The 27,590-nt window shown below is 37.8% G+C and overlaps 1 protein-coding gene across 15 annotated transcripts in view; it reads left to right on the forward strand.

Annotated features, from left to right (window-relative positions):
* Positions 1–27,590, forward strand: part of MAGI2 (membrane associated guanylate kinase, WW and PDZ domain containing 2) — a 776,755-nt gene that overhangs the window by 448,880 nt on the left and 300,285 nt on the right. For all 15 annotated transcript variants that reach the window (XM_075491038.1, XM_075491056.1, XM_075491102.1 and 12 more), the window contains exon 3: positions 14,332–14,451. In XM_075491038.1, the coding sequence (XP_075347153.1) occupies positions 14,332–14,451 (120 nt within the window). The remainder of the gene's footprint in view (positions 1–14,331; positions 14,452–27,590) is intronic.

Below are 27,590 nucleotides of genomic sequence, written 5' to 3' on the forward strand. Positions count from 1 at the left end.
TCCAACCTATACGATTCTGTGATTCTGTGATTCTGTGATTAATTTAGTCTTCAGAATTGGTTTAAACTGAATTTTTGTCTTTCTGCTAAAACAGTAGGATCATCTACATGGTCAGATGCAGCTGATGTTCTCTTGGTCTTTAACACTTCTTGGATGCTCATTGCCAATTTAGCAGCCACCCCATAACATTGACCATGTGTCGGTGTAGAGCTCTTGAGGTAAGCAATGGCCATCAATGAGAAAAAGTGCTATGTTCTGCCCAAGGCCAAACATGCAGTGTGCATCCCTTCTTGTGGGTAAATTCAAAAAGAGATGTCTGCTGAGGACATTTTGTTTTATTACATCAATTCTTACCCTGGTTAGAATTTACTTTCAGATTGTAGAAGCTAATTTATATTCTTGTGGTTTATTGTTGGTATCCTGTTTAAATGCTTTGATTCGGATTCACATAGACAAAACTTCAAGTAAACTATTATCATCTGAGTGTATCGATAACGAGGTCTACTCGTTGGATTGGGCACTGACTGGAAATGTGCCAGGTTTGTCAGTAGTATGGTTTTCAGATGAGAGTAAGGAGGCTTTCTCACTTCTTGCAACTCCAGAGACCATTTGAAGCAAGCACAATTGATTGACGCTGTCATTCCTAAGCCAGTGGACTGGCTGCCACAGTGATGTATTTAAACCCAACTACTCATCCACAGCTAAATTTCTCAAAAGTATGAACTGTCTTCTCCTAGTAGCTGGGGCCATATTTCAGATAAGTGCTTTCTAGACAAATGATGTTTGGATAATTTGAGAAGTCTCTTGGTGGGCTTATTGATTATCTGTTGGGAGAAAACACCATGGACCTGAAGGACCTTGGCTGGATTTATCTAGTGAAAGCCCCTTAGCTGAGGCCTAGTGCAAAAAAACTTTAGCTGGAGTTCACCTCACCTAACTTTAAGCACATACTGGAGGGTAATAAGCAGGAGGCTACTGATCCTAAATGTCTTCTGAAGTCAGTGGAGAAGCTAGAAGTGTCAGCCTGACTGAAATCACCCTCTGCTGAAGCCTTGGAGGTTTGGTCATACAGCACAGGCCTGAGGTGCATTGTAGCAGCATACTTGTGAAACCACTAGTGGATATTAGCCATTCCTTTTAGGAGCTTAAAATTAGGATGGAGCAGCAGAACAGTATTGTTTTAGTAAAGAAAAGCACAACAAATCTGCAAAAATGAAACTTCCCTTTTTTTCCTTTTTTGTACTTTTTTTTCCCCCTCCCCTTTTTTGGAGAAAAAAAATAAAGGGACCTTGTCCAAGGCATCTGGGAGAATGGTTAGAGAAACTCAAGGGCAAGTAACAAAGGAAAGTTTTCCTAATATTACTGTCAGCATTTTGATGAAACTACACATAATGGAATAAGCAGATGAGCTTAAGTGGAAGCTATGGAATACAAAGATATATAAGCACTTGTCCTAGATTCTCTGCTAACCTCTTTGTGCTTCTAAATGTGGATTTTCGCTCTAACCTATGGAATCTGTATTCACTTCTGAAACATTGCCACTGAAAATTAAACCAGTTTTTTGCTCTAGACAATTCACAGAGGAAAATCAGGGTGTTTGGTCTAGCATCATTTGAATCAATTGTGAATCATTTGAATCAAGTGAATCAATCAATCGAGTTGCATCATACATATATCTGTATCTTGATTTAACAGAGTTTTTCCCAAACTGTAGATAACAATATCCTCTGAAAGTTCATGACACTGTGTTAGATGGTTACACCACAATTCCATCATATAACCAGAATTTAAATTCTCTCATGAGTGGGGATAAGAACATATGGTTTTGTTAGCCAAGGCACTGAGGACTACCTTTAACAGTTGTCAGAAACTTTATTTCACCAAAGGTGAAAATAAACACCTACAACTAGTTATTATAATTGTTTGTTATTCCCCTACCCTGAGAAACTGAGCAGCTGTAAACTGTCTCAAGAGATCACAAGAAAAGAGATGAGACTAGAAGTATAATACCCCCAAAACAGTCATCTAAGTCTTCTAGGGCTACTAGATATAATGGGAATAAGAACACACAGTAAAAATACAAAGATTATGCTCTATTTGTTTAATGAAGATATTTTACTTTCAAGAGGAACTGTTCAGCTAGAGAGATTGACCACTGCTCAAATAAGGAGAAGCTAGGCTGGCATGAAGATTTTTAGAACTGTAGTGTCTGAACATGAACCATACTTCAGGACAAGCACATATTTGAGTTAACAGAATGAGCTATTAGGTATTTATCAGGCAATGTATGTATGTCATGTACACCACTTTCAGTAAACTGACAAGTTATAAATTAATCTCAGTTTTTACTACTACTGAATGCAGTGGCACTTCTACATGTTGGGATGAAGGGACCACTGTATTAATGGTGTGTGGTGCCAGGAAAAAAAAAAAATCACATTAGGATTTGGATCGGAGAGATGATTAGTGTGAAAAAGCAATAACAATACTGTATGTAGCTATACAGAGCTCATGAACTGAACTTTGAGGAAGCAGAAATGCTAAAATGCTTAAAAGGAAAGAAAGGGCATAATTATAAAATAAGCAATATTCACATTCTCTGATAGCTAGGGAGCTAGAATCATTGACCCACCCTCTTCAGGGAATTCAGTTTTCTGATACTAAGTATTAGAGCTACAAATTCTTAAATAGTAATTACTTACATCCATAAAAATAGAAGTAGCATAATTAGAAATGTTTCAATTTGATATAGGTACTTTTAATTTGCTCTGTTATCATCGGTAGCAACAGATGCCAGTTCCTGCTATCTGTTTGGAACTAAAATAAGTGGAATTAACTCATCTCTAGTGACTACTGAATTGAATGTTGCAAGGTTGATTATTACAACTCATCATATCAGAAAATGAAGCCTCACTGTACATAAAGAGCAGCAATTTTAATTAGCCAACCAGAGTAACACTTGCCACTTACCAACTTTTCTTTCAGCACTACTGAAGATGAGATGAATATCAAGGTCACACCTGGGACTGAAATCCTTCAGGTTGTTCCAAGCCCTTCTTTATTCAGACATAACCTCCCACATAACACTTATGTTCCTCTGGAATAAGGAAATTGTCCATCAGTTGGAGCATGCGATCTTCATGAAATGACCTTCACCAGTACTGTAGTTACACTTCAGAAATAATTCCTGTAGGAGATAAGAATAGCAGTGGGCTTCCCCACATTCAGAATTATGTGACATTTATTTCCTCACCTTCACTGTATTTCACTCCTTTGAAGTTAAATCTAAGCTTTTTTTTTTTCTGTCCTCAGAAGAAAAATGAACAAGGTTTTTTAAATTTCTTTTAAAAACTTGAAGAACGTCACAATACCTAAATCTGCAGCAGGCACTTTTAAGTTTGTGAGTATGGTATAAAATAATGACTCCTGTATAAATAATTTATTCAACTTGTTACTGAGGAATGGTTTTTTTTATTAATGTGAGTTAGGATGAAAATATTGTTTTTCCTAAAAACAGATGGGAAGAAATCTGTTTCAAATAGTTGCTTTTTATGGGGAGTCATGTTTTTAGGGAAAATAATTGAATATAAAAACTAAGATGGTTTAAAAATAATACATTTCTTTTCTGAATAACATAGTAGAAGTGTTCCATGATGCATTCATTTATCTGAAAGAAGGAGAATACATTTTCTCTCCCACTGTTTTAAACTGGACATTTTAGAAAGAAGTAGAAAGAAGAAGAAAGAAATAGAAAAATCAAATGTATTTCCTTGGAATTTACTGCATAAGTTCATAGTTCAATCAAAACTTTATTCCATATGAGAAACAGTGGATGAATAAGAGCAACAGAAAAGTTTTTACCAAGGACTCCACATCATTGTTGTGTATATCCTACTTTTGTTGTTTCTAGTGGAAAGTAAGAGGAGGAAAGAGGGAACAAGATGCTTTCTCTTACTGTAGAAGCAGACAAGAAAACATGTGCTTGCTTTAAAACTCCCCTCATTTTTCTGTATGTCATCTGCCCTAATCAGTAAATAACCCTCAAAATCCTATTATTGTTTCACACTATTGATTCATTAATTAACTGTTCTGTATTATTGACATAAACTTCCAAAACAGCTGAAGTGAGTTTGGCTTAGGAATACATCTGTGGATGGTTTCTATGGTAGCCTATTCCACAGTCCCTCTCTTAATGCCTCTCAAAGTAAGACTATAGATTTAGAAAATCCATTTTTAAATATTTTCAGAGATTTAGTAGCAACAGCTAACAACTTCACAAATCCTTTTAAAATATACCATTAAACAGACATTATACAGGGTGGCTGGCTCCCTAAGTTTGAGTAAAATATGTACAGTAAATAAGAATATTAGTATTTTTTCAGCTTAAAAGTTATTATTGCAGGCATTGCAGAATCTTTCAAGGTACACTGTGGTCTGTATATGATTTAAGTAGGCTCTTCAGTTCTCTGTAGTAACGTGTACAAGCTGCTTAACAAAAGTCAGCCACAACAGTTTATTCATAATGTTAATAAAATCAACGGGTATAAAAGCAGGTTCTGCTGTTGATAGCAGAAGTGTTGTCCCTTATTCCAGATGTGGTGTGTTTCCAGGATTTCTGAAAGTATATTGATGTGCGGTATAAATGTTTTGACATCACAGTTGAACAAACCATCCCTAATCTCACTTAATATTTCCATTGATGCTCCGATCAGTTGGATAGTCAGTAGGAATAATAGGATTTCTAACACTGGGCAAAAATTCAGCTGTAATACCTGACTGTTTAGCAGACCTACACTTGCCAACAGACTACTATGCAAGTTGTTCTTTAACTACATCATCTATCCTCTTGAAGAGCTGCAAAAAATCAGACGTTTCCCAGAAAAGGCTTTGTTCTTCCAAAGACCTTAAGAAACCATGTTCTAATTAAGCTTTTCCAGCAGTAGAAAGCATTTCACATGCAGTTACGTGTAGCTTTATTTTATTAGCAACATCAAAAGTCTCTGTCTAGATCTCATTAGCAGAAGACTTCTATAAATCTGAAGGAATATATGGAAACATAAATGCTCATGCGTACATGATTCTCTCATCAAAATGCCCTAATGCATGGCTTGATTCTTCAGATAGTTCTCTTATGCACATATATTCACTTTCATGTAAAAACCTGTTGTTTATACTTGGAATAAAGGTTTATGGGAGTGTAAATAATTTTGTGCAGTGGCAATCAAAGCCTGAACTTCCAAAAGGGGTAAAGATTTCTCATCATGTTTCAGTTTATATCTTTACCTGAAAGAGTGGAAATCCATGAAAGACCGACACTGAATATCTAAAGCATGTACAAAAAATAATCTTGGACTTTATTAATTATTTATTAGCTCTACAAGTTCCTAGTTAATCAAAATAAAACTCTCAACTTCCTGCCAGCACAACCTACCGTCCATCTATCATCAGGTTTTCAAATTTTCATTCTCAAATGTTTCTTCAGAGCAGTTCACTTCTTTCTTTCCTATCTGTTTGGAAAGCTGATACTGTGTTTTAGTTTTATAATAAGCATGAAAGATATTGGGATATATTACAGGGGTGTTTGCTAAGACATTAACATGTTTTATGAAGAAAATACCAGTGTCTTCTAGAGTTTCATGGCTGGTACTAATTCTTGCCTTAAAAAAAAAGTTTTTGAGGCAATAATGTGGAATCCAAAATGATTCATAACTGGTTTTCCTTGTTTTCATCTTTTCACTTTTTGAGCACTGAAAATCAGATTCCTTGAGGCACTTGGCTGATTCCTTCAGGAACTTGGCTAACCTCTGTATGGTCTGCACTTCCAAATGCCAGAATACCCATAATTTCCCAGTTCGGTATTTTCCAGGAAATATGTGGAATATATTTTAAGTGTTTATGACACCTGCATTAGCAACAGCTTTTCTGACTGTTTTTACGAGTATCTTTTGCAATATTCCATGCCTAACTTGACACAAAGTATGCACACTTCTCTGTTATTAGCTTTTATCTCTGGAGTCTATTGTTAACATCTTAAAAGATACTCCTGGGAAAGATAATGAAAAAAGATGTTTTATTTGCTCAAATGCGTGCTGGCAATAGAGCTTGTATAGCTGGGCTTAATGCTGGGTCAGAGTTGTTCTTAAAAGAAAGTGCTCTGCAGACTTAATGAGGAATTCACCAACAGCAGGAAAGTGACCCAATTCATGGTGCGATTACCAGGCAATGAGTCATGTACCTTTGTAGAGGGAACACCCCGTATATCAGTGCCTGTCACAGGGTAACAGCATGAAAGTGCAATGATCAAATCCTCGCATGGTGTAATAGGTAGCTCTGGATATGTCACAATTTATTTTAAAGAAAATTCTTTAAGTATCTGTCTCAGCCTACAGCTCTTGTGCTGTGTTTCTTCTCTGGGTGTCTTGCTGGTTCCAGTGGTCCTCTTATAGTTAACCAAATAAATAAACAAATAAATAACCTTCCTACCAGCAGTCCTCAGCTAGAACTACTGTCATTCCCATCTCCCGATTTTACTTTGCTCTTCAGCACCGATATGACTTAATTTTTAAAATGCATAAATTATCTTTGGGCTGTTTTTATGTGCATTGTACAGTGTCTGTCACATTGCACGAAACCAAAAGAACAAATAGAAAACCCAAGCTGTGTTTAATCAGAAGCTACTGAATGCATATTGAATCTAAAAAAAAGTATTTTAAAGGATATATGCATCTGGAGTGTAATAACCTGCTAACCACCAGGCAGGAGCTTATCTACCTTACCTAGTACATCTGTCTCAAGTTTAGAAAATGTGAAAATCTAAAGAACCACAGGCTGAATGCATATTCTTTCCTTAAAAGGCATGCTTATCTGTTACTATGTGCATTGTAGATCTCAAATCCAGGAAGTCACTGCCTTTGTTTTACATGATAAAATATAAAATATATTGTCCTAAGACTTACAGTATTACAGAACATGGGCACTACAACCTAGCACACAGTCCCTTAAGAGTGCTTTTCACAATCTCACATTTTACTTCTTCAGGAAAAATCAAAATGTAACAAACAATGTCATTAATCCCAAAGTATACTAGAAACTGTTAAAAATACAGGTCAGGCTTTTTTTTTTTTTACAGGTTTCTTTTGATATGACCCAAATTCTCCACCTAATTTCAGTGAACACTGGATTGACCCTTGTAGTTAATCTATTATTTATGCTAATATCAGAGGATACTGATGATGCACAGATATCAGAAAACTTCCTTTTAATTCACATGAATTAAACACCCAGAAATGAAACTATTAGTTCTGTGATGAAGTATGACTAAGTGCTTTTCCCTTTCTACTAAACTTGGTCAGAAAATCCTGGAGATAGTAAAAACACACTTTCTTCCAAATAGGGCCTGGTTTTTCTCTCTGTGTACAGGTAACATTGCAAATAATGCTGCAGTCTCACAACTCAGCAACTGCTAAATGCCTGGCTTTGCCTCACTGTAGAGCATTTAGCACCTTTGCTAGTGGTGTTTGAATTGATTAGCCTGGAGATCTTCTTCAGGATCACATTTGCCAACAACCTGCTTATTAATGCAGTTTGAAACTATTACCCCTGAAAAATATTTTTGGGAATCTGGAATTCATTCCTTTGCTTCTGCAATTATTTTTATAGGGATGCATCAGAGAAATTGCTGGTATTGCACACTTAGAAAGAGGAAAAAACTTTCCCTCTTCATGACTCTTGGCAAGAAGGGGCTTATCCCATTGTGTTTTATGTTGCTGTTATGAGAAGTATCATAAACTCTTGAAGCATCCTGCTTTGTAGTACATCTAAAATCACTTTACTTGAAAATTATGTTTATTATTCTCTTCAGCTGGGAATTCAGTAGATCAAGACGAATGTGGTGTTTCTCTGCTTAATGCAGTTAGTAATTTGACAAGATAGGTATAATTTCCCATACATTTCAGTTCCCCACAGTAAGAGTGTCCCAGAGTAATTTGGCAAACAAACAAAAGAGCTAATTAAACATTGTTGAATTTTTCTAAGGCAAAGTGTATACAAGGTCGTACCAAGGGCTCAGCTGAAGTTTATTAAAGATTAGCAGTCTGTTTCTGCAGGAGGGATCCCTCCAGCTACTGTGATGTATGACAGCCTGGCGTACCACTTTCCACAACAAGCTGTTGTACAGAGCAGAATTACAGAACAAATTTTCAGTAGAATGTCTAATAAAAGGGCTTTATATGTTAAAGATTTTGTTCTCTTTATGTTTTGTTATATTTGGAACAAATAAGCACAATAAGGCCCTGTTTGCTTTCATACACTTGGAAATTGAATCTAGGAGTAGTTCATTATGCAAAAAGGGCTAGGTTATTACTGTGCCTTTCATTTACACTGTAAATCCTTGTGGCAAAGACATGCCTTTGCTTTTGTATTTACCTCATGCAATAGAAGCCAATCTGTGAATCCAAATGCAAATCAGCTAAATAACAGTGAAGGTGTTTGGATAGCGGTGTGCCATGTTTGCCCTTAACTTGCAATTAAAAATGTAATAATATAAATATTTATAATATGCCTATAAACTCAGAACATTGAAACCGGTGCACAAAGTCTGTGAGTAGGTGTTGGACCATGCAGGGAGTAAGGCCTTTACTTCTACTCTCCTGACGATCATATAGACTGTAGAGGAACATTACTCGTGTGATATTATCCTTCCAATGATGCTAAAGACTGTAAAATACAGATTATTTACTGCGGAAGGATGAAGTGTTCTTGAAAATGTGTCTATGGTACTGAGTACAGAACACTTTTCTGAGTCTTTCCTGTCATAGTTCTGGGATTTTTAACTAACGTTCATATTCCTGTGCTGGCACATAAATAAATTTTCCTCTTTTCCTATCATGCATAACTACATGGAGTTAGTAATAAATGAAATATTGAGAGACCACCTTTCCTGCTTTTGAAAGTAGCAGAGCCTGACAGAGACTATGAAGAGTCAGTGCTTCTAAGAAGTGGAAATATTTTCGAAGTCAAACTGAGCACCTTGTTCCCAAATAAGCACTAATATGTTATAATTATGTACTTGGATGCTGAGATTAAAAAAGAGATGTATAAATTCCTAGTTGCTCTCCTACCTGGACTAACGAGTGTGGAGCTTTCCAACCCTGGAGTTCTTCCAGAGTTAATAATTCCATAGTTTTATACTAATAATGGCAGTCTGGACTGAACACTACATGAACTGACCATTTTTCCAATCTGCACTAGCAGTCAACGTAAAACTTCCATGTTAAATGTTATTTATTGTCCCCCAAGCTCATATAAGCAGTATTTCAAAAATAGTTTATTGCTATTAATTTAACATACTCCTTTTCTTATTCATTGTAAAGGTTTCTTAGGTGTCTAAATTTATACCCTCAGGTGGCTTATACTCAGTTAAAAGAAAAATGCTCTTGCAAAGGCTATTCATGTAAATGGTACCTTATTTCTCTCCAGAAACATAGCACCATCATATAACATAACATTGAGCATGGAAAGCCTGCACTGAAGTATGGTGAATCACTATGTTTCTCCTGTAGCAGAGAAGAAACAAGCTGCAAAGGCAAAGGATCTTTTATTTTTTCTTTTTTAAACATCTGCCACATAGCTTAAATATCTCTAAACTATAACAACTACTCACCTTGAAGTTATAAGTCAAGACAAAGTAGTTGCTCAGTGAATGACCCTAATATTGTTTTTGAGAGCAAATCAATGAATGATGCAAGCAGTGCTCATGAAACCAAAGAAAGTCAGTATCAGTCCAGACTTTGTAGGTCAAGTTCCTGTAATTTCTAAGGTACCTACACATTGTGTGACAGTACTCGCTTGTATGGACTGGTTGTGGTTACCTGCAAGCTACTCCTTTTGTGTCTTCTGTTCAACAGCAACAATAAATTGCATTTGTCATAAATATGCATAGTACAAATATCCTTTGCTGGTTTTGATACTGCAAGATCATGTTCTTTCATTATGGAATTCAAAGATTATTTTTTCACACGTTACCATGGTAACAAAATGGTAACTGGCTTCCTATTTTCGTTTTACATTAATAAAAGGCTAAATATTATAAGCAGTAGCAAGTGTGTCCTATTAAGCCTTGATGCTGTACAACAAGAGGTGTTGTGTTTCTGTAAAAATATGAGGGTTGGAATTAATCCTTTGTTTTAAGTCTTGAATCACCATAGTTTTAGGCCTGCTTATCTGTCTATATGAATGTAGTTAAAGACAAAATCTATTAAGAATAGTAACTCTAGATTAGTTCAAAAGCAAGGAAAAAGAAAAATCCCCTATGGTCTATAAGATCCCAATATACAGACCTCAGATGTTGATGGGTGTTTAAGATTCTCCAGTAACTGCCTGCAAGTCTGTTAACCTGCACATTGCAAACCCTATGGTGCTTACAGGAAGGTATAAAGGATGGCAGAAGTATTAATAGCAGCAACTCAGTTCCTCTGGGGTGAAGGAGTAAAAAAGGCAATAACTATTGATTATTCCATTAGTCAGGGAATTGCTTTAACCATTTGCAAGATCTCAGGTCCTCCAGGCTGAGGGAATGGCAACAGTTGCAGGAGGGAAATGGGACTCAGTAAGATTTTATCAAGAGCAGTAAAGTTCTGGTGGAGATGGAAACTGCTGTACCTGGGGTAAGAGTCACACTGACACATGCAAGTAGTGATCATGGTTTGCTCTTTTCTCCATTGTTTGAAGGAAAGTGAGTAGTTGACATCTTATAGGAGTACAACCCTCAGTATATGATACATTGCAGAGCTCTTGGAGCTGACTCCCTAAGGATTACAAGAAAAGAGGGTGGAGTACAACCCTCAGTATACGATACAAAGCAGAGCTCTTGGAGCAGACTCCCTAAGGATTATAAGAAAAGAGGGTGAAAACTTCCATGATACCATCTGAGTGACAGTATTATCTCCTGGCATTGTAAGACAGACATAGCAGGTACAGGTAGAACTGGCAAGAAATTTTCCAGAAAATCTGCTTTTCCTTAAAAATGTTCATTTGTGTAATTTACCCATTTCAATTCAACTTTCATGAGAAGGGATTCCTCATCTCCATGCTAGGATATCTAGTGAAAGCACGGGGTGCAAGAGAAACGGAGAAAGGAAAACATACGGTAGAACTACCAGTAGCTATTTAATCACCTAGGAAAATCAGTGGAAAACTGAGATTCAGGGAGACTAAATTAAGAAGCTGCTGTGTACAGTAGGACACTGGCAATTCTAAAGTGGAGTTCTGGGTCTTTTGCTTTTGCCACAAAAATCCATTAGTTTCATCTTGAAGCAAAATAGCAACTATTTGAAATCTTGGAGTGTTCTAGAACAAGATAATGACTACATCTGCAGCTCTAAATACAGGGCATCTCATGGCTACCTTACACGTGTGGATAGGTGATGAGCAATTTGACTGGAGAACAGGCAAGCTAGAGTTAAGCTGTGTGTTAAGGATACAGAATTAGTCTATAATTGGATCATGCATTTCATTTGAAATAGGGGAAGCAGATTAGACAGAATATTCAATTCATAGTGCAGGGCATATGCAAACCTTATCATATAGGTACCATATCTGAAAGAAAGTGACTAAGTCACATAAGGGCAGAAAGGTCAGGTCTTTAGCTTCCAGTTTGAGAGAGGGATTCAGAATCTGCAATTTAGTCCATTACCAGCTTTGGTCCAAATTGACCAAAGACCATGACCAAAACAGAGAAACACCGGGATAACTGAGTCTGTTGTTGGACCTCCTGTGAGACTTTGCAGTCATCCCTGCTGAATATGACTGCTGAATATCCATGTGTTTAAAACAAACTGCAGTGTATTAACACTTAATATCATAGAATCATTGAAAATTTAGATTGAGAAGGAGCTCAGTAGGTCATCTGGTCCAACTTCCACTCAAAGCAGGGCTTACATCCACATTTTCTGTGACTTGTATTTTTGTCTGATTGATAAACTTCTGGTAATCCTAGTTTGGCTACATAAAAAAAATACTGAAGAAACAGTAAGCTAGAGGTACTAATCTAATATTCCAGCTTCTTCCCTGTACAATGTCTAGGAATAACATAGCCTTGATTTGCCAGTGTTTTATGAGGAAGACATGGTTCCTGTCAATGGACTTTGGGAGTGAAAAACTCCTCAGAAGAGAGCACGCAGATCAAACGTCTGATGCCTGTGCTGTTAGCAGAGCTCCCAGGAGCTCGGGGGCTTGCCAGAATCCCTGTGCTTCTGCACAGTTCTCACAAAGGGCTGGAGATCTTTGAGGCTGCTGCTGCCTACCAAAGGGGCAGATATTCCATGGGCAGTAAATTCAACATATTTATGGACAATCCAAGTGTCTGAGTGTTTTAGCCATACCATCCCTGAAACACAATAGTGGTAATCCTAACAAACCCATTTCTGCAAATATGAAATTCCCAGAAATAAATAGCCAAATAAGATGAGTTTTAGTTTTAAAAGTTGAGATGAAAAGAAGGGAATTGGAAGCAGACAAATGAGGGAAAGTGTCTTAAAGTTTTATCAAAGCATATTCCTGATGTTAGCTACTGAAATATTAGCTTCTCACGCTCATTCAGTCTTTGCAATAGACATTCAGGCTGCCTGTGAGGAGATAAAGGTGTCTATGACAAGTAGTCCAGATAAGCTAACCAAGGCACTAGTATGTCTCTATGTCTCCACTGACAGCAAGGAGTTTGGACAACTCTGAAGGCCATCCAGGGCTTTAGCAAAGCTGAGCACTGGCCAGTAAGAATAACCGAGGGCATGGGAGTCCTGTCATTGCCACTGAGAGAACCTTGCACTTCTAATGTGCTCTTCATTGCACAGAAGTCTTCATTAGATCTAGCTATAGAGTGGGATTCAGTATGAGATTAAGACAGCTGCATTTTGGGCAGTGCAAAGAATAATTTTGTGCATTTGGGGCAATGCAAGGGATATTTTGTCCTTTGTGTACCTGCTAGCTTCACATGGATATCAGAGGCATCCTACAGAGTCCTATGTATGGCCAACTGAATTGAGCTCTTAGCAGGTAGGCAGCTGAATAGCTCTCTTGCTTCCACCATTGATGAGATCTCTATTGACATAACAGTTTATACACATGGCAGGAATGTAGACAATTACACTTAGTTCTCTTAATCTCACAATGAGTCTCACACAAAATGATTCAAGAGGTTTAAATGAAGATGTCTGAACAATAGAGATCAAAAAGTAGATGAAATAGATTTTATGTTAGCTGACCTGAAGAGATGTCTGAATCACTACTGCGTAATGTGAGAGTCACAATACAGTGTTTAAGGTGGTGGATTAATAACTGAGGAAGAGACAGTGTCTTTTGCACAATATCATAATGTTAAACTTTTGTCCAGGAAGTGGAAGATCTGGCTTCTAGCTACTTCCCAGTGTCAACAGTCTTGAAACCAAACCCTGCGAGTGTGATATAATCACTAAAGTATTGATAAAGAATCGATTGATTAAGATGTATCAAACACTCTGAGACTGAGGAGGACCTAAAACTTTCCCGTTTCCAAACAGTGTTTTGAGACTTATTTAGTGGTTTCAGTCAAAGTAGGGATAGCCTGACCACAATAAACTGGACCGTTAGGAAATTAGGTGAAATTCAGATGCTTCCCTGCTAATACCTCAACTTCTGCTAGCTAAGCTGAGTCACTTCTCAGCATGTATGAAATATCATCTGCCAGCATTTATGGAGTTCTGTCATCCAGAGGTGACAATAGAGGCAATAACTAAATATAAGCACCTTTGCAGTTTGACAGCATGGTTAGCAGGTGATTTGAATCACTCAGTCCCTTAAGCCTAACCATTTATCAAGTCCACTTTTGGCATTTAAACAAGCAATGTGAACACAATCCTTACAGATTTACTTACAGATTTATTATTTTATGTACTAAATAAATGTTCAAAAGATCGTGAAGCAGATTAATTGCGGACAAGACTTTGTTTGAAGCCATAGAAAATGCGCATCAAAGATTTGCGTTACCTCTGAATGCCTCGTGTCACTGAGAGTCTTTCTAGTAACACAAAAATAATAGCAGTATGATACATTTTCAGTAGTGAGAATAAATAATATGGATCCAAAGAACATCTGGCATGATCTTAAACTTGCATCTCATATACCTCGTCAGCTTCAACAAATGTAGCTATATGGGTTTGAAAGACATCCTTACAAGAAGGATGTGCTATATAATCTGTTGTATAAATGGTTTACTTTGCAAATTTTCCAAAACTTTCAAAAAGATCATTCTACATTTAGGTCATGTGCTTGACAGTGTGTCTTTCATCTTATTAATAGGCACCACAAGGCCACATAAGGAGGGGGAAGTCCCTGGTGTGGACTATATTTTCATCACTGTTGAAGATTTTATGGAATTAGAGAAAAGTGGTGCTCTCTTAGAAAGTGGAACATATGAAGGTAAGCATGCTTTTACTGCTAAATCTGTCTCATGTTTCCATTATGCTTTTTTCTAATTTGATGAAATTGCACTGGGACATCCCATTACAAATGTGTCATTGCTACTGTTATCAGAAATTTGTGAAGACACATATGGCAATTATGAAAATATTTTCATATGTAAAAGCTAAATGCAGAGGGGTTCATTGTAATTTTAGTATATTATACTGGTTAAGAGAAACAGGATAATACATTGCACTTACAGGAAAGAAGAACTAGTTCTTTATGCCAAATACTTGAGGAGATTTCCACAAAATATCAGCAAACAGCTTCTTTTCCAACATAGGACAAACAAACTCTACAATAGAAATTAGTTGTAAGGCTGACACTTTTCCTTTGCATGTGTGATCCTGCAAATACCAATCTGTATCAGAGGTTGACACCTCACTATTTAAGTAAAAGAGGAAGGATTTGCTATGTCATGTCTTATGGGCTTTGTAAAGTCATTGAAAAGAACTCATTAATTTTGTAATATGGCAGAGGGATAGGAACTGTCCTAATGACTGCATTAGAAAATGTCTGTATATGGGGCAAAGAGCCAGCAGCTTATTGCAGAACAGTGCTTCCCAGGAGAAGTGATAATTCATCTGATTTTAAACCTTTTCCAAAACATAGCTATCCTGAACGTGAAACTACTATAAATGGAAGGGCAGTTACGTAGCAGGGCATTTAATAAAACCAGAATAATGCTATACTGTTTTAAACCAGATGCTTCTTAAAATTACACTAGTATTAAGATAACTGAGTAATGGATAGGTCTTTTTACTGTAATCTTCAAAATGACAGGGAACACCCTTTATATGAAAAATGACCCATACATATGAGAATACCTGGGTGAGTAGAACCATTTACAGGAAGCAGCCCCGTATTTTTACCTTGTAGCAAAAGAAGCAATGAAGACCTTTTTGTCCTGACTTTGTTGCTGTCAAGGAAAGCATCTGAAGATAAATAGGAAACTGTTCACCCCAAAGAAAATCATTAGCTGTGTTATAAATAGCAAGAAAGAAAGTAATCCTTTCTCACCTAATCAGCACAAAGTACCCATTGGAAAGTAAATAAATTTTCATAAAGAGTTATATCAATACAGAACTTGTAATAAAGATTTCCATTAAAGAAGGTCAAATAAAGGAACATATATCATCTTTTCCTTTTCTACTTTTTTCCCCACTATCTGACACTTAATGGTAGAAGTTACCTAAACATTAATACAAGTACAAATCCACAATTTTATGTTTATCAGAGATTCATTAAATAACAAGCCTTTCTTGAAGTATGTTTTTGTTACCTTAGGTGTTTGAAACTAACATTAGAGGAGCTTAAGTGTAGCACAAGTCTGTTGTTGCTTCACCATGTAATTTCATTAGTTTGTAGAAAGTTTGTAGAGATTGAACTGCTAGGTTAAATTAATTCACAGTGCTCTTCTGTCCCTCGAGGGATACTGAGAGGTGTCTTTTAATACCAGCTACTAGAGCTGAGTGGACAGCAGGGTGAAATATTGTTTGGGGAAGTCTGCATAACTCCTTAAACCTGCTGAGGACCCAGCTGAAGAGAGGTCCAAAGTCGTGACTATGCAATGTCTGTCACATCATTTGCTGATCACAGATGACAAGTTCACTGAAGCCAAGAAAGCAAAAACTAAACTCAAAACAAAATAAACTCAACAGACCAATTTCTGCATAAATCCTGTCTTTGATTCCCAGGTTTCCCAATCACTAGATGTGCATTCTGACAAATAATAGATAATATATTATCTGTCTATGTATTATGGCAAATAATAGGTAACACATTAGAAAATATACCTAGTTTAGAGACGCTATTTCTCCTGTTCCCATACAAAGACTTTTGGACATGACATTGCAAAGTTACACCCCCCATTTCCTGATTAATTCCTCATGACTGTAGTACCTTCCTCAGGGAAGGATTTTCCTAATCATTCCGTCACAAGTTTTCCTGAGCACATTAAGTCCGCAGTGATTAAGTTTACTGGTGACAATTATACCAACCAGAGCAAAGAAATTTTCAATTCCCCCCACTAAGAGAAGATGATTTTTGAATCCTTCCATGGATCAAGCAACTTATATGAGCATGCACGTTCAGGGATCAAGCAACTTATATGAGCATGCATGTTCTTTCCTTATCCACACTGGTTATCAAGCCTCTGAAACAAATCAGCCTTCTTTTTAATGATTCTCAATGTTAATAGATTGGTTTGCGGATTTCTTTATTATTTCTTTTTTTGCCTTGCAAAAATCATTCTGTATTTAGTTAAGTTTCTATAGTTTAGCTGAGTAGTTTATGCTGATTGTCTAACCATGGCCACTATGTACCAGTTTGCTTCTATTAGAAAAATGTTTTAAAGAAGGGATTTCTCATTTAGTTGAGATAAAAAGACGTATGTGTGTTGTTTTTCACCACTTCTTGACTGGAAGGGTTGATTCGGTCAATTTACCTTCTACTGTATGAATTCCAAAGAGAATTAGAAACATCCAGGTAAACCAGAGGAGAAGGAGGCCAAGTGGAGAATTATCTGACATTGAGTCTGTTTATTATAGTATTCAGTATTGTTGGGAGGGGGGATATTTTCTCATAGTAATGAGAAAACCAGTGAAAACAATCAGAATTTTTTTGTTCTGGTGCAAACAAATAAAAGTTGTGATTCCAACGTGGACAGGATATAATCTAAAAGTGAAACAAGTATATATTCTTAGAAAAGTATAGTTCTATAGTTCTTTTTTTTTGAAGCACACATTATTTTTTGAGTTTTAAAATATATTTTTAAGTTATAAAAGCTTCAGAATTCAAAATAGGATGCTCTGTGACCTCTTTACTACTTAGGCTTTGAATATGCCTTTCTTTGTCTACCACTTTTGTGACAACTGTGAATGACTGTAGTATTCCAAAATGCTCCAAAATTCCAAAAAAGCAACAGTATGTTCATGATAAAAACTCTACAAATCTCTTTTTTTACCAGTTTTGCAAATATGAAAATATTTTGTTTCAGCACGACCAAAGCCATTAGTATTTCGACCTTTTCTATTTATGCCTTTTTGAGCAACTGCTGGAAAGACAAAGCCTTCTTGTCGCGGATGGAGTGAGCGTGCACTTCATTCGTTAGAGAGAAGTAAAAATATAGTTTATTAATACAGAATAGGGAGTTAACAAAGTTCAATGTGACAGTGTTTTAACAAGATTCGATGGCGAGGTGCACTCGATTATTTACTGCGTAGAGGACAGGGTCAGACAAAACTGTCAGGGAGACCCTCCCGTTGAGTCATGAGGTTTGGAAAAGGATCCCCTTGCTTTCTAAACTCCTTCTCAGAGAGGAGTCTAGGTGCGGCTAGATCCAGTCCTAGTCCCAGACTTGGTCAACAGTTTATGTCGAAAGGATTATATATGCGCAATCAATCCTTTATATCACTTAGCTAAGGTTTCAAAGTTTAGCATGCTATTAGTCACTTACCGAGGATCTGTTGCGGCAAGGAATCTCTCAACCTCAAGGAGTAACCTTGAGAGGCGTCCCTGCTCAAGGGGAGATCCTGGCGTGCAGCCCGCTGCCATGCAGGAGAGCTCAAAGGGCTCTTGGGCTGCTCACTATTTATGGGGGATAAGATGATTGACCCATAGTCATATTTGCATGCCGACCACAGGTTTTAGTTTCTTCGGTGGGTGCATTGCACAATAGCCCTAGGCTATTGTGTTGTTATCTGTCTCCTGAATCCACTTTGAGCTGACGCAGCCATCGTGACCAGATGCATCCATTACAATCACCACTGGTGGTTATCACCTAAGCAGAGTTGAAGGAGATAAAGGTCGAGAACGGGGGAAACACACCGTCACACTTCTTTATAGATATGAATTATTTTAAACATACATAACGGTACATAAACAGTTCCTGTACCTTTTGCAGCTTATCTGTGTTAAAGTTCCATGGCAATCTAGGTGACACTATTCAATGCAGAAAGAGAGAAAGAAGAATACCAAGGCTCACTTCCACTCTCACTCAGAGTAACAGTCCAAGTCACATTAACTTCAGTGAGATTGTCATTGAGTTCTGAATTTGTAATAAAATTGCAGTGAATTCCACCAACGCATTGCTATTTGGAGCAGGGAGTGTTTGCCTGAAGCACAACAAAGTCATTTCTTTGGAGGTCTTTGCATAATAGCGCAGCCAAATCCTGAGGGTTTCACTTTGTTTCTTTTTAGCAGAATTCCAATTTACTGTACTGATTAAAGGAATTCTGATTTGGGCCAGAATGATAACTTCATTGGAGATAAAACTTGTTTCCAACACAGATATTGGGCTAAGGTAAAATAACCATAGTTCTGTACCAGAGGAGGAAGTGTTCCTGGGCAGAGTGAAAGCCACCTGCCTCTGTTATGCAGACTTATGTAGCACAGGAGGACATGCCCCAGCAAAATAATCCACATTCCTTTTCCAGTTTCTGCAATAAAGTTCATAGATGGCCTTAGAAATGGCACAATATGTGCAAATGCAGAATAACAAAGCTGTAATGAACAGTCAAACTGTGTGTATATGTGTGTGCTGTCTTTTACGACTTCTCCAATAGGAGGGTTGGCTTGGTATACTGTCATCTCTCTGATATGTCAAAACTTGTATGGAGACTTCATGGATCACTGACTTCAAAGGCTGTTCCCATCTCCTTATTGGATCAGCAAAATTTCTTAGCCAGTGCAGTGTATCAGTAGACTGAAAATGTACTTGAAATGTATATTGGTTAAGAATGCAAAAGCTCATAAACAGAAATGTAACAGTTTCAATATTATTTCCAAAACCCAGATATGTTAAGGTACATGATTGAAGGTAATGGTAAGACATCATTATGAAGTATTAATAATGTAAGAGTGTAAGAACAACGCATGCTATGGGTAGAATTGCCTTTTAAAAGTAACATATGCAGTAGCAGTACCAGAAATAACAAGAATTGTTCAGCGTATAAATACTGTAAGAAGAAGAAACATGTTTGTTGATAATCCATAAGGACATAAATGCATTTCAAATACACAAAAGCAAGAGGGATTTTAGCAGTGTGGAACTCTGTAACAAATGCAGACACAGAAAAGCTTGTTCATAACAGTTAAAGATGTGGCAAAATTATGAAAATAAGTGAATTCAACCAGTACACCTATGAATAATGTACTAAGTAGAACTCTCTTTTTTTCTATCAAATTTTTGTTTGCCTCAGAAGAGGTCCATAACAGTTTTTTTATAAAAGACATCTTATTTACTATTCATATAAGAATAGTCCTCAATTTATCGCATGAAAAGCAACCACTTTAGTTATTGTGTGATTAGTTTTGTCAAAAATCCACTTTTTCTCATTTGTTTGATTGTTTGGAATTTTCTCAAATTCATTCACTGGTTAAAATTCAAAGCTCACTGATGCTATTTAACCACTTACATGATCATGGACTTCCCTTGGCCCCACTGAAGTCCATGGTAAAATTCCAGATGGCTTAAATGGAGACAGAATTTCACCCCTATTTTTTTACTGATGGAGTATTATTTGGCAGAAGGCTGAAAGTTAGCTGGAATTTCCTTCGTATTCCAGAAGTCTGTAATTATTAAGTCTTTAAAAAAAAGGTTGAATACATCCCTTTGGTAAAACCTTAGTGTTCTCTTTTACTTGTTTATTTGAGGACACAAAACTTCCAGTTGTTTTAGGAACAGTTTTAAGGGGTCAGCTTACATGTTTTCAGTTGAATCACCGTTATGATGAGCTCCCATGGGAAAGTGAATGTGGGTTGAAGCTGCTGTCTTGCCTGTGACTCTTCCCACACACTGGCATTTAGGCAACACTTGGAGGTGCTCTGATTCCATTCACCTGGAGAGAGTCCTCATACCCAAGAACATATTAAGTTTTACATAGGCTTGCATTCCATCTCTCAAGCCAAATTTAGCCTAAAACCTTCTGAACGTTCTAAACCCTTCTGTTCAGCTGATGTGTTTTGAATTAACATTTCATTTTACGATCTGTAAATTTAAAATGTGAGTTAAGGACTGCTCCACATAGGCAATGGAGTTTTTAACTACTGCATCGTGGTGACAATGGTTTTATAAAGAGGTGGTGTTTGATTCCAGTAGTTTCGATTCCATTCTTCCATGTTAAAAATTGTAAGGAATTCAAAATTGCACCCACTTACTGTATGCAGCATTCCCTTATGAGCAGGACATCCTGAGCACTCTACCGCAGAGGGATACAAAGGAAATGAATCAAAATAAAGATGATAAAATACTACCCTCCTAAGACCTAAACACAGTAGTTAATGAAATATTCTGACTTAAAATGGAAAACAAAGGAATCATAAGGGTAGATGTATACAGATAAAAATAGAACTAGTCCTTCAAAAGCCATGTCTTTTAACAGCAGAAGGTGTTTTCAAGGGCATAGATGAATGAAATGAGATACTTTACAGTAAAGATCACATTCCCGTTGAAAGTGCCTCTCGAAGTGGTAGATCCCACATGAATATGATGTCCACTTCTCACCACTGTATTCAGAGAACATGTAAATGTGGATATATCAACATTTAGGTCAAAAAGCAGGAGAAGAAATCTTAAATACAGACAGTGACTTCATGATCTGATTGAGTTCTTGTACCTGTTACACATCAGTAACATTTTATGGGCTTTGTTGTGTTTCCTCCCTTACCCTTGCGACAGAGGAGGGAGTTGAATCTCATCATTAAATATGAAAGGCAAAGAACTAATGATTTTTTTTCTTAAAAAATAAAGTGGGAAGCATAGCCTTCAAAAATGTAAATGCTCAGAAGCTCAAAAATGTAACACCAGTCAATATATCAACATGTATAAGGAATCCTGTCTACATGTGTTAATGCATTTTAAGGCATAAAACATCCCATTTACTTATTTTTTTAAAGTTTATTAAAGTATTTTGTTATTTTCTCAGGGAAGTAATAAGGAAGGAATCAAAATTGAATAAATATGATTTCCTTTTTGTATGAAAAACAGCTGCTTTTAAAAATTATACTACTGAAATATAAAGGGCAACTTTCATAAGTTCTACAGTGCCTTTTTTAACTTTCTGAAATGTAGGATTAGTGCAACAGAATGTATCCTTCCTCACTGTTCTGAATTGGAGGCTGTATAAATGCTCATTATTTTAATAATCGGTATTCCTGGTGTGTGTTTGCTTCTATCTTAGGAAATCAGGCCTCTGTCTTAGCTAGCATCCAGAGACAGGAACACTGGTGACATCAAAACACTAACACTAACTGTTTTGTGAGCGATGCTGCTTGTCTGCTGCTGCTGGGTCTGTCAAGTGAGAGTAGCAGTCCACAGTCCTGCTGTGGTCCTCTTACTCCTGCAGCTTCGGCTCTTCTCCCTTTTCTGCAAAAAGGCTTATGGTTAGATGGTTCTCTCCCCTATGTGGGTCCTGCAGCAGGTCACCATCCGCCATAGCAGACTGGTGACACTGCAACCAAGCTGCTGGCTGGGGAAAGTTTACAGATACCCAAGGCTGAAGGCCATATCAATAGGCAAATACTATTCTTTCAGAAATATTGAAGGTACGGTCAGTTTTGGCCTACTGCAAGAATGCAAGCAATAACAAAAGGTGACATCCAGACGTTCATCATAATGTAGCATGATCGATCTCTACAACTACCTGAAAGGAGGTTGTGGCAAGGTGGGTGTCGATCTCTTTTTCCAAGTAGCAAGTGATAGGACAGGAAGAAATGGCTTCAAGTTGCGCCAGGGGAGGTTTAGATTGGATATTAGGAAAAATTTCTTCACCAGAAGGATTGTCAAGCATTGGAACAGGCTGCCCAGGGAAGTGGTTGAGTCACCATCCCTGGAGGTGTTTAAAAGTCATGTAGATGTGGCACTTACAGGCATGGTTTAGTAGTGGACTTGGCAGTGTTAGGTTTACGGTTGGACTCGATGATCTTAAAGGTCTTTTCCAATCTAAATGATTCTATGATTCTATTATTCTCAGAAAAAGTCATACCTGGGCCACATGTGTCAGTATAGGTCAAAGCCACTCCCACAGGCATCTAGGAAATAGAAGTTTATGTGGCTCTAGTTTTATGCGTGAAATAAGAAGAGTTGGACCATTCTGCCTTTAAACAGACAGCATGCTGATGCAAAGATGTGATGGCTCCTTCATCCTGTGCATTTCCAGACAAATCAGAGATCACTGCCTTCCCCACAGCTTCTAACAGGGTTCAGCTGAAAGAAAACCAACAGTCATTGCAATTGTCTCTGTCTCCAGGAACATTTTTCTGCTCACATCCCCAGCCCAATAGATGGTTGTACCAAAGACAGCCATGGATAGATTTGATCTGTGTGTGGGTTGAGTAGGCTGTGATTGGGATGCACTTGACTGAGCTGTGATGCAGTCAGCTGCTTGACTGAACTCCCTGCCTGGCCAGCCAGACAGCTCTGCTGCCTAAGTAGAGGGTGCCTTGTTGGCACAATGTTCCGTAAAACCAGGATAAGGCTTCTCTGTACTAGCAAGGATTGGATTGTAGTTTCTGTATTTCTATTCTTTCAGCAGAAATTGCTTTGCAGCAAGACATAAAAAATTCCTTTTTATGGCCTTGGGAGGAGCTGTGTTTTTTTGAAATGTCACTTTGATTATTCTGTTTCAATAGTGAGGTACTATAGGACTTTGCAGTACTGCATGCAACCCTGGTCATGGCTGCTATGGTGGACTCCAGACAGGTGAACAAAGAATGCATCTTGCTGCCTGCTGGCACAAAACAAGGGAATGGGCTCTTTCCTATCAAGACGACCTTAAAATAATGAAGGATACAGAGAAGTAGATTGTGCTAAGTGTGGGATAATACAGTGTAAGTGTGGGAAGAGGGCCTGGATTTGTATGGTTAATTGAAAAGAAGGATTCAGCTACTGATACAGCTTTTTCTGCAATAGTGTTACATTACTTCCCAAGTGATCTAATTAAAACAAGATAAAAAACGAACAAAACCCAATCACTAAAAGAAGTGTTTGTGTTTCAAAGCAAGGCAGTTTCTGATTAAAAACAAAACAAAACAAAACCCCCTAAAAATATTAAAAACAAACAAAACAAACCCTTTCGAGTGTAGGGAAAGCCGTATATTTGGTTTATGCTGTTTTCAAATATAATTACTCTATGTTTTACCGTGTGTAAATGAAAGAATAAATAGATCCACAGGTTTTTTTGGCCAATGAAAGGCTCTCCTTGTATTTCTTGTAAAAGTAATGGAGACACAATCAGAAATCAAGGTCAAATATGCTGGTAGAGAATGAAGTATAATAGCCCCCTTGATGACCTACATCTACAGTTATTTTATGCCATGCATACAGAAAAAAGAAAGCCAGGAATATAGAATAAGCTTTAAAAGATCCTACCAATGCAGAAGAAACCTACTCCAGCATAAGGAAAATGCAATATATTCAGTGCACCTGCACTGAAAGTGGTGCAGGAGAGGTGCCACAGCATCTGCAAACTGAGTGGCTTTTCAGGATTTAGATTTATCTTTCCAGACTCATCTAATTGTAAGTCTAAGCTCCCTCAGCCATCACCAGGAAGAGATAGGATGTGACTTAACCATGACCACAGCATGTTGGTATCTGACCTAGTTTAGAGCTTCCTCAAGGCTGCTGAAGATCAGAGGAATGCAAAGACAAAAGTCTTGCTTTGATCTTAGTTCACCCCCAAATTATGTTGCATACTCCATCACTGAATTTTGGACTCCAGGAAAAAAATCTAAAATAAACAACAAAAAAATGTTTAAGTCCTTCGGAGCTGCAAAGTGATGTGCCTGGTAAGAATAATGAACTTTCAAATTGGTAATAGGGAATCAAATACTCTTTCTGTCCATTGATAGACACATTTGCAGGGTTTTCCACGGACATTGAGGTTGATTGTAGGGGAGTGGATACAGTTCTTCTTCCTTTGTGTTCTGTGCATATGCATGCTCTCCCCTAATAAGCATAGGGGAGCTTTAAAGGAAAGAACTAAACTGACCTTATTTCTTGTTGCTATTTATATCTACATGGTGTCAGGGAGCCCCAGGCATAGAGCAGGAACCATTGGCTAGGTGCTGCAGAAGCAGAAAAAAAACCCAGAGCCCTTTCCCTAAGGAATTTACACTTGCAGCATGAGATGAAGGACAATAGATGAAAGCAGTCAGTAAGGGAAGCACAAGAAGAATAAAAGAGACAGCTATAGCAGAATGTCAAGCCATGGGTGTCCATGGACCAGTGATTTGATTGCTGTCATGACTGTACTTAGGAAAACTTAGAGAGAGGTATGAAAGAGGCGTGAAAGAGGTAAAGAGAGATATTGAAGAGGCAATGGGCACAAAGAGAAACACAGGTTCCAACTGAATATCAGAAAACACTTCTTTCCTGTGAGGGTGACCAAGCACTGGCACAAGTTGCCCAGAGAGATTGTGGAGTCTCCATCCTTGGAGACTTTCAAAAGCAGTCTGGACATGGTCCTGGGCAACCTGCTCCAGGTGATCCTGCTTGAGCAGGGGGGTTGGATGAAATGATCTCTGGAGGTCCCTTCCACCCTCATGGTCCCTTCCACCTTATGTGCAATCATAAAATCGGCAATGTGGTAGTGTGGATATAAATAGTTCTTCCCGAGGGCATGTCAGGAGCAACAGGGAGATACAAAGAGATTTCATAAGAGCTGGTGCTAGCAAGAGCAAGAAAGGTGAAAGCAAACGCTGAGTTGAGTGAAGAGTTATGCAGGTAGGAAGGTGGAGACAGTACAGAAAATAAGTGAGGAAGGGAGAAGAGGTGGGTGCTGTGATGAGTAAAAGGGTGCGGGTAAATTAGCCAAAAGTGGCAAACAGAGGAGAGTGTTTAAAAGATAGGCAAATACAGTGATGATTGAACGGCTCTTATGACTGGGAGTGCAGTGTCATCTCACTCTAAGGAGGTGGAAGGTCCCATCACTGGGAAGATCTGGGAATAGTGTAGCTCACAGCTGCCTTCTTGCCCAGTTTAACAAGAAATACGTCATATTAGTTTAACCATATACAAATGGAGAAGCTGAATGATTTTGCAGCTTAAAGCTTCAGTAGGAGAGTTAATTCCCACCTAAAAAAAACTTTAAAACACAGCTTCTGGTATGGAACAATATTATTGTCAACATTTTTAACACATTCTGTTAAAGAGAATTATATCCAGTCTGGTTCATAATAACCCCAAAAGGGTTATTCTTAAGCAAGCTAGTTTACCTTTTTTATATTACAGTAGGTTGCACAGGCTGCTTACTATCACAAAATATCCCATTAACAGTTTTCTATGGTAAGGTTTTGAAATACCTTTATAGTCAGGCAAGGGGGAAGGTGCAAGTATTTCCTCCAGCCTTGCCCAGTACGTGCAAGGCCTGTCAGACACCCCACGGTAGAGGATACAGGCTGTGGAGCAGATCCTGCACCACTACCGTTCCGAGGAGCTCTTCGCTTACTACAGATGGACAAAGGGTGTGCCAAGGGAAGCAGTATCCTCCTCACCAAGCTGACACTTGGGATATGTCAGACAGAAGTTTGCTTTATGAGTTAGATGTAACCAAAAGCCGCTGGCTGTTGTAACTTCATAATTGGGAGTCCTTTGAGAAAAATTCTTTCTAACCTCCCTGTGGAGATTTTGGTTGCAAGTAGTTGTGTTGGTAATCTCTAGCACACGTTTCATTGTCGTATTTTCCCAATGTATTTTCCGAGCTGTATTTGGATACTAGTCTGCTGAGCATAAAAACTTTGCAGCTAAAAGAAATAGAAATAAAATCTCCTCTAGGCTACTGAAATTGTTATTATCTTTGGAAAACCTCTGTTTCTCTGTCTGAGACAGGATAAAAATCTCTTGATCGATGAAAATTCAAATTAAAACTCTGACTGATTCAGCTATAAAAAATATGAAAGGGGACAGATGGTATGAAGATGTGCATGATTATATGCTCAGTGGTGAAATTTAGCTGGAAAGAGAAAGGAAGCAAATCAAAGTGATGGAAATGAAGGAATTCCCCCTATAACACTATTTAACAAATTCCTCCATAACCTTACCTGGCAGTGCCTTTGCAGTATCAGTTCCCAGCCTTTGCTACCTCATTGCAACCCCTATGTTGAGGGGTTACTGGCAGTGTCAGGGTGGGTTCTTCTAGCTAATGGAAGAACCTAGAGATGAAGAGAGTACACTTAGTTGATTAGGGTAAAGCAAAGATATTGGTTTGCCATCCATAGGAGGGATGGGCTGTTGCTTTTTCCTTACTGGAATTATATTTAAAGGTAGGGTAGAAACCTCTAAGAGGAACACAGTCAACAGGAGGTGGTTTGTGTCACAAGGAGGCTAAGCTGACTGTGGCTTGGTAACCCTCTTGCCTCAATCTTTAGTGCAAGGTTAGAGAAGCAAGGAGAAAGATTTTTTTAGGGGCTGTGAGGTGAAAAGTTGGTGTTATCTTCTACATTGAGACTTAGGTTGAATCAGCTGGAGCAGAGCCTGCATCTGTGACCTTCTGGGCTTTAAGCAGTCACTACCTAAATTCTGTATGCTTTTTTGGTTTTGTCAGTTATGAGCAATTTACTGCATCCTAAACTGTTTTTGACTCTTGGTACTAGTGATTTTGCCTGGGAAAGTCAGACAGGGGAAAAAAGAAAGTCACTCCAGGCATAAGATTAAAGGATGATGTCTTAGGAAAATCATTCTGGTTTTTGAATGTTTCATCAGCTCCTCATCTTATGTATATAGAGTGTGTGTTTGGAGTACCCTATGGCACATGGCTTGTACAGAGCCTAATTTTTATGTAGTGTCTTCCGATGGTGACAGCTAGTATGAACTCAAGAGACCCTTTTATTGAAGTGTGGCAATCTGATTAGATAAGCGAGATTCAGGAAGAAACCTGCATTACATAGACAGTAAATTTTTTGAGACAGGTTTTTACCCTTAGAAATGCATTGTTCTTACAGACTGCTGTTCATGTATATAAACCCTCGGGGGGGGGGGGCTTTTTTGTTGTTTTAATTACAGGTTGCAGTTTCCACTGTTTTCAGCACTTCTATAACTTTTCAGCTTGTCCATAAAATCTTTATTTGTAAAAAAGTGTTGGGTGTGTAGTGATATATTT

Source organism: Mycteria americana, chromosome 1 (genome assembly GCF_035582795.1).
Source record: "Mycteria americana isolate JAX WOST 10 ecotype Jacksonville Zoo and Gardens chromosome 1, USCA_MyAme_1.0, whole genome shotgun sequence".
NCBI classification, from domain to species: Eukaryota; Metazoa; Chordata; class Aves; order Ciconiiformes; family Ciconiidae; genus Mycteria; species Mycteria americana.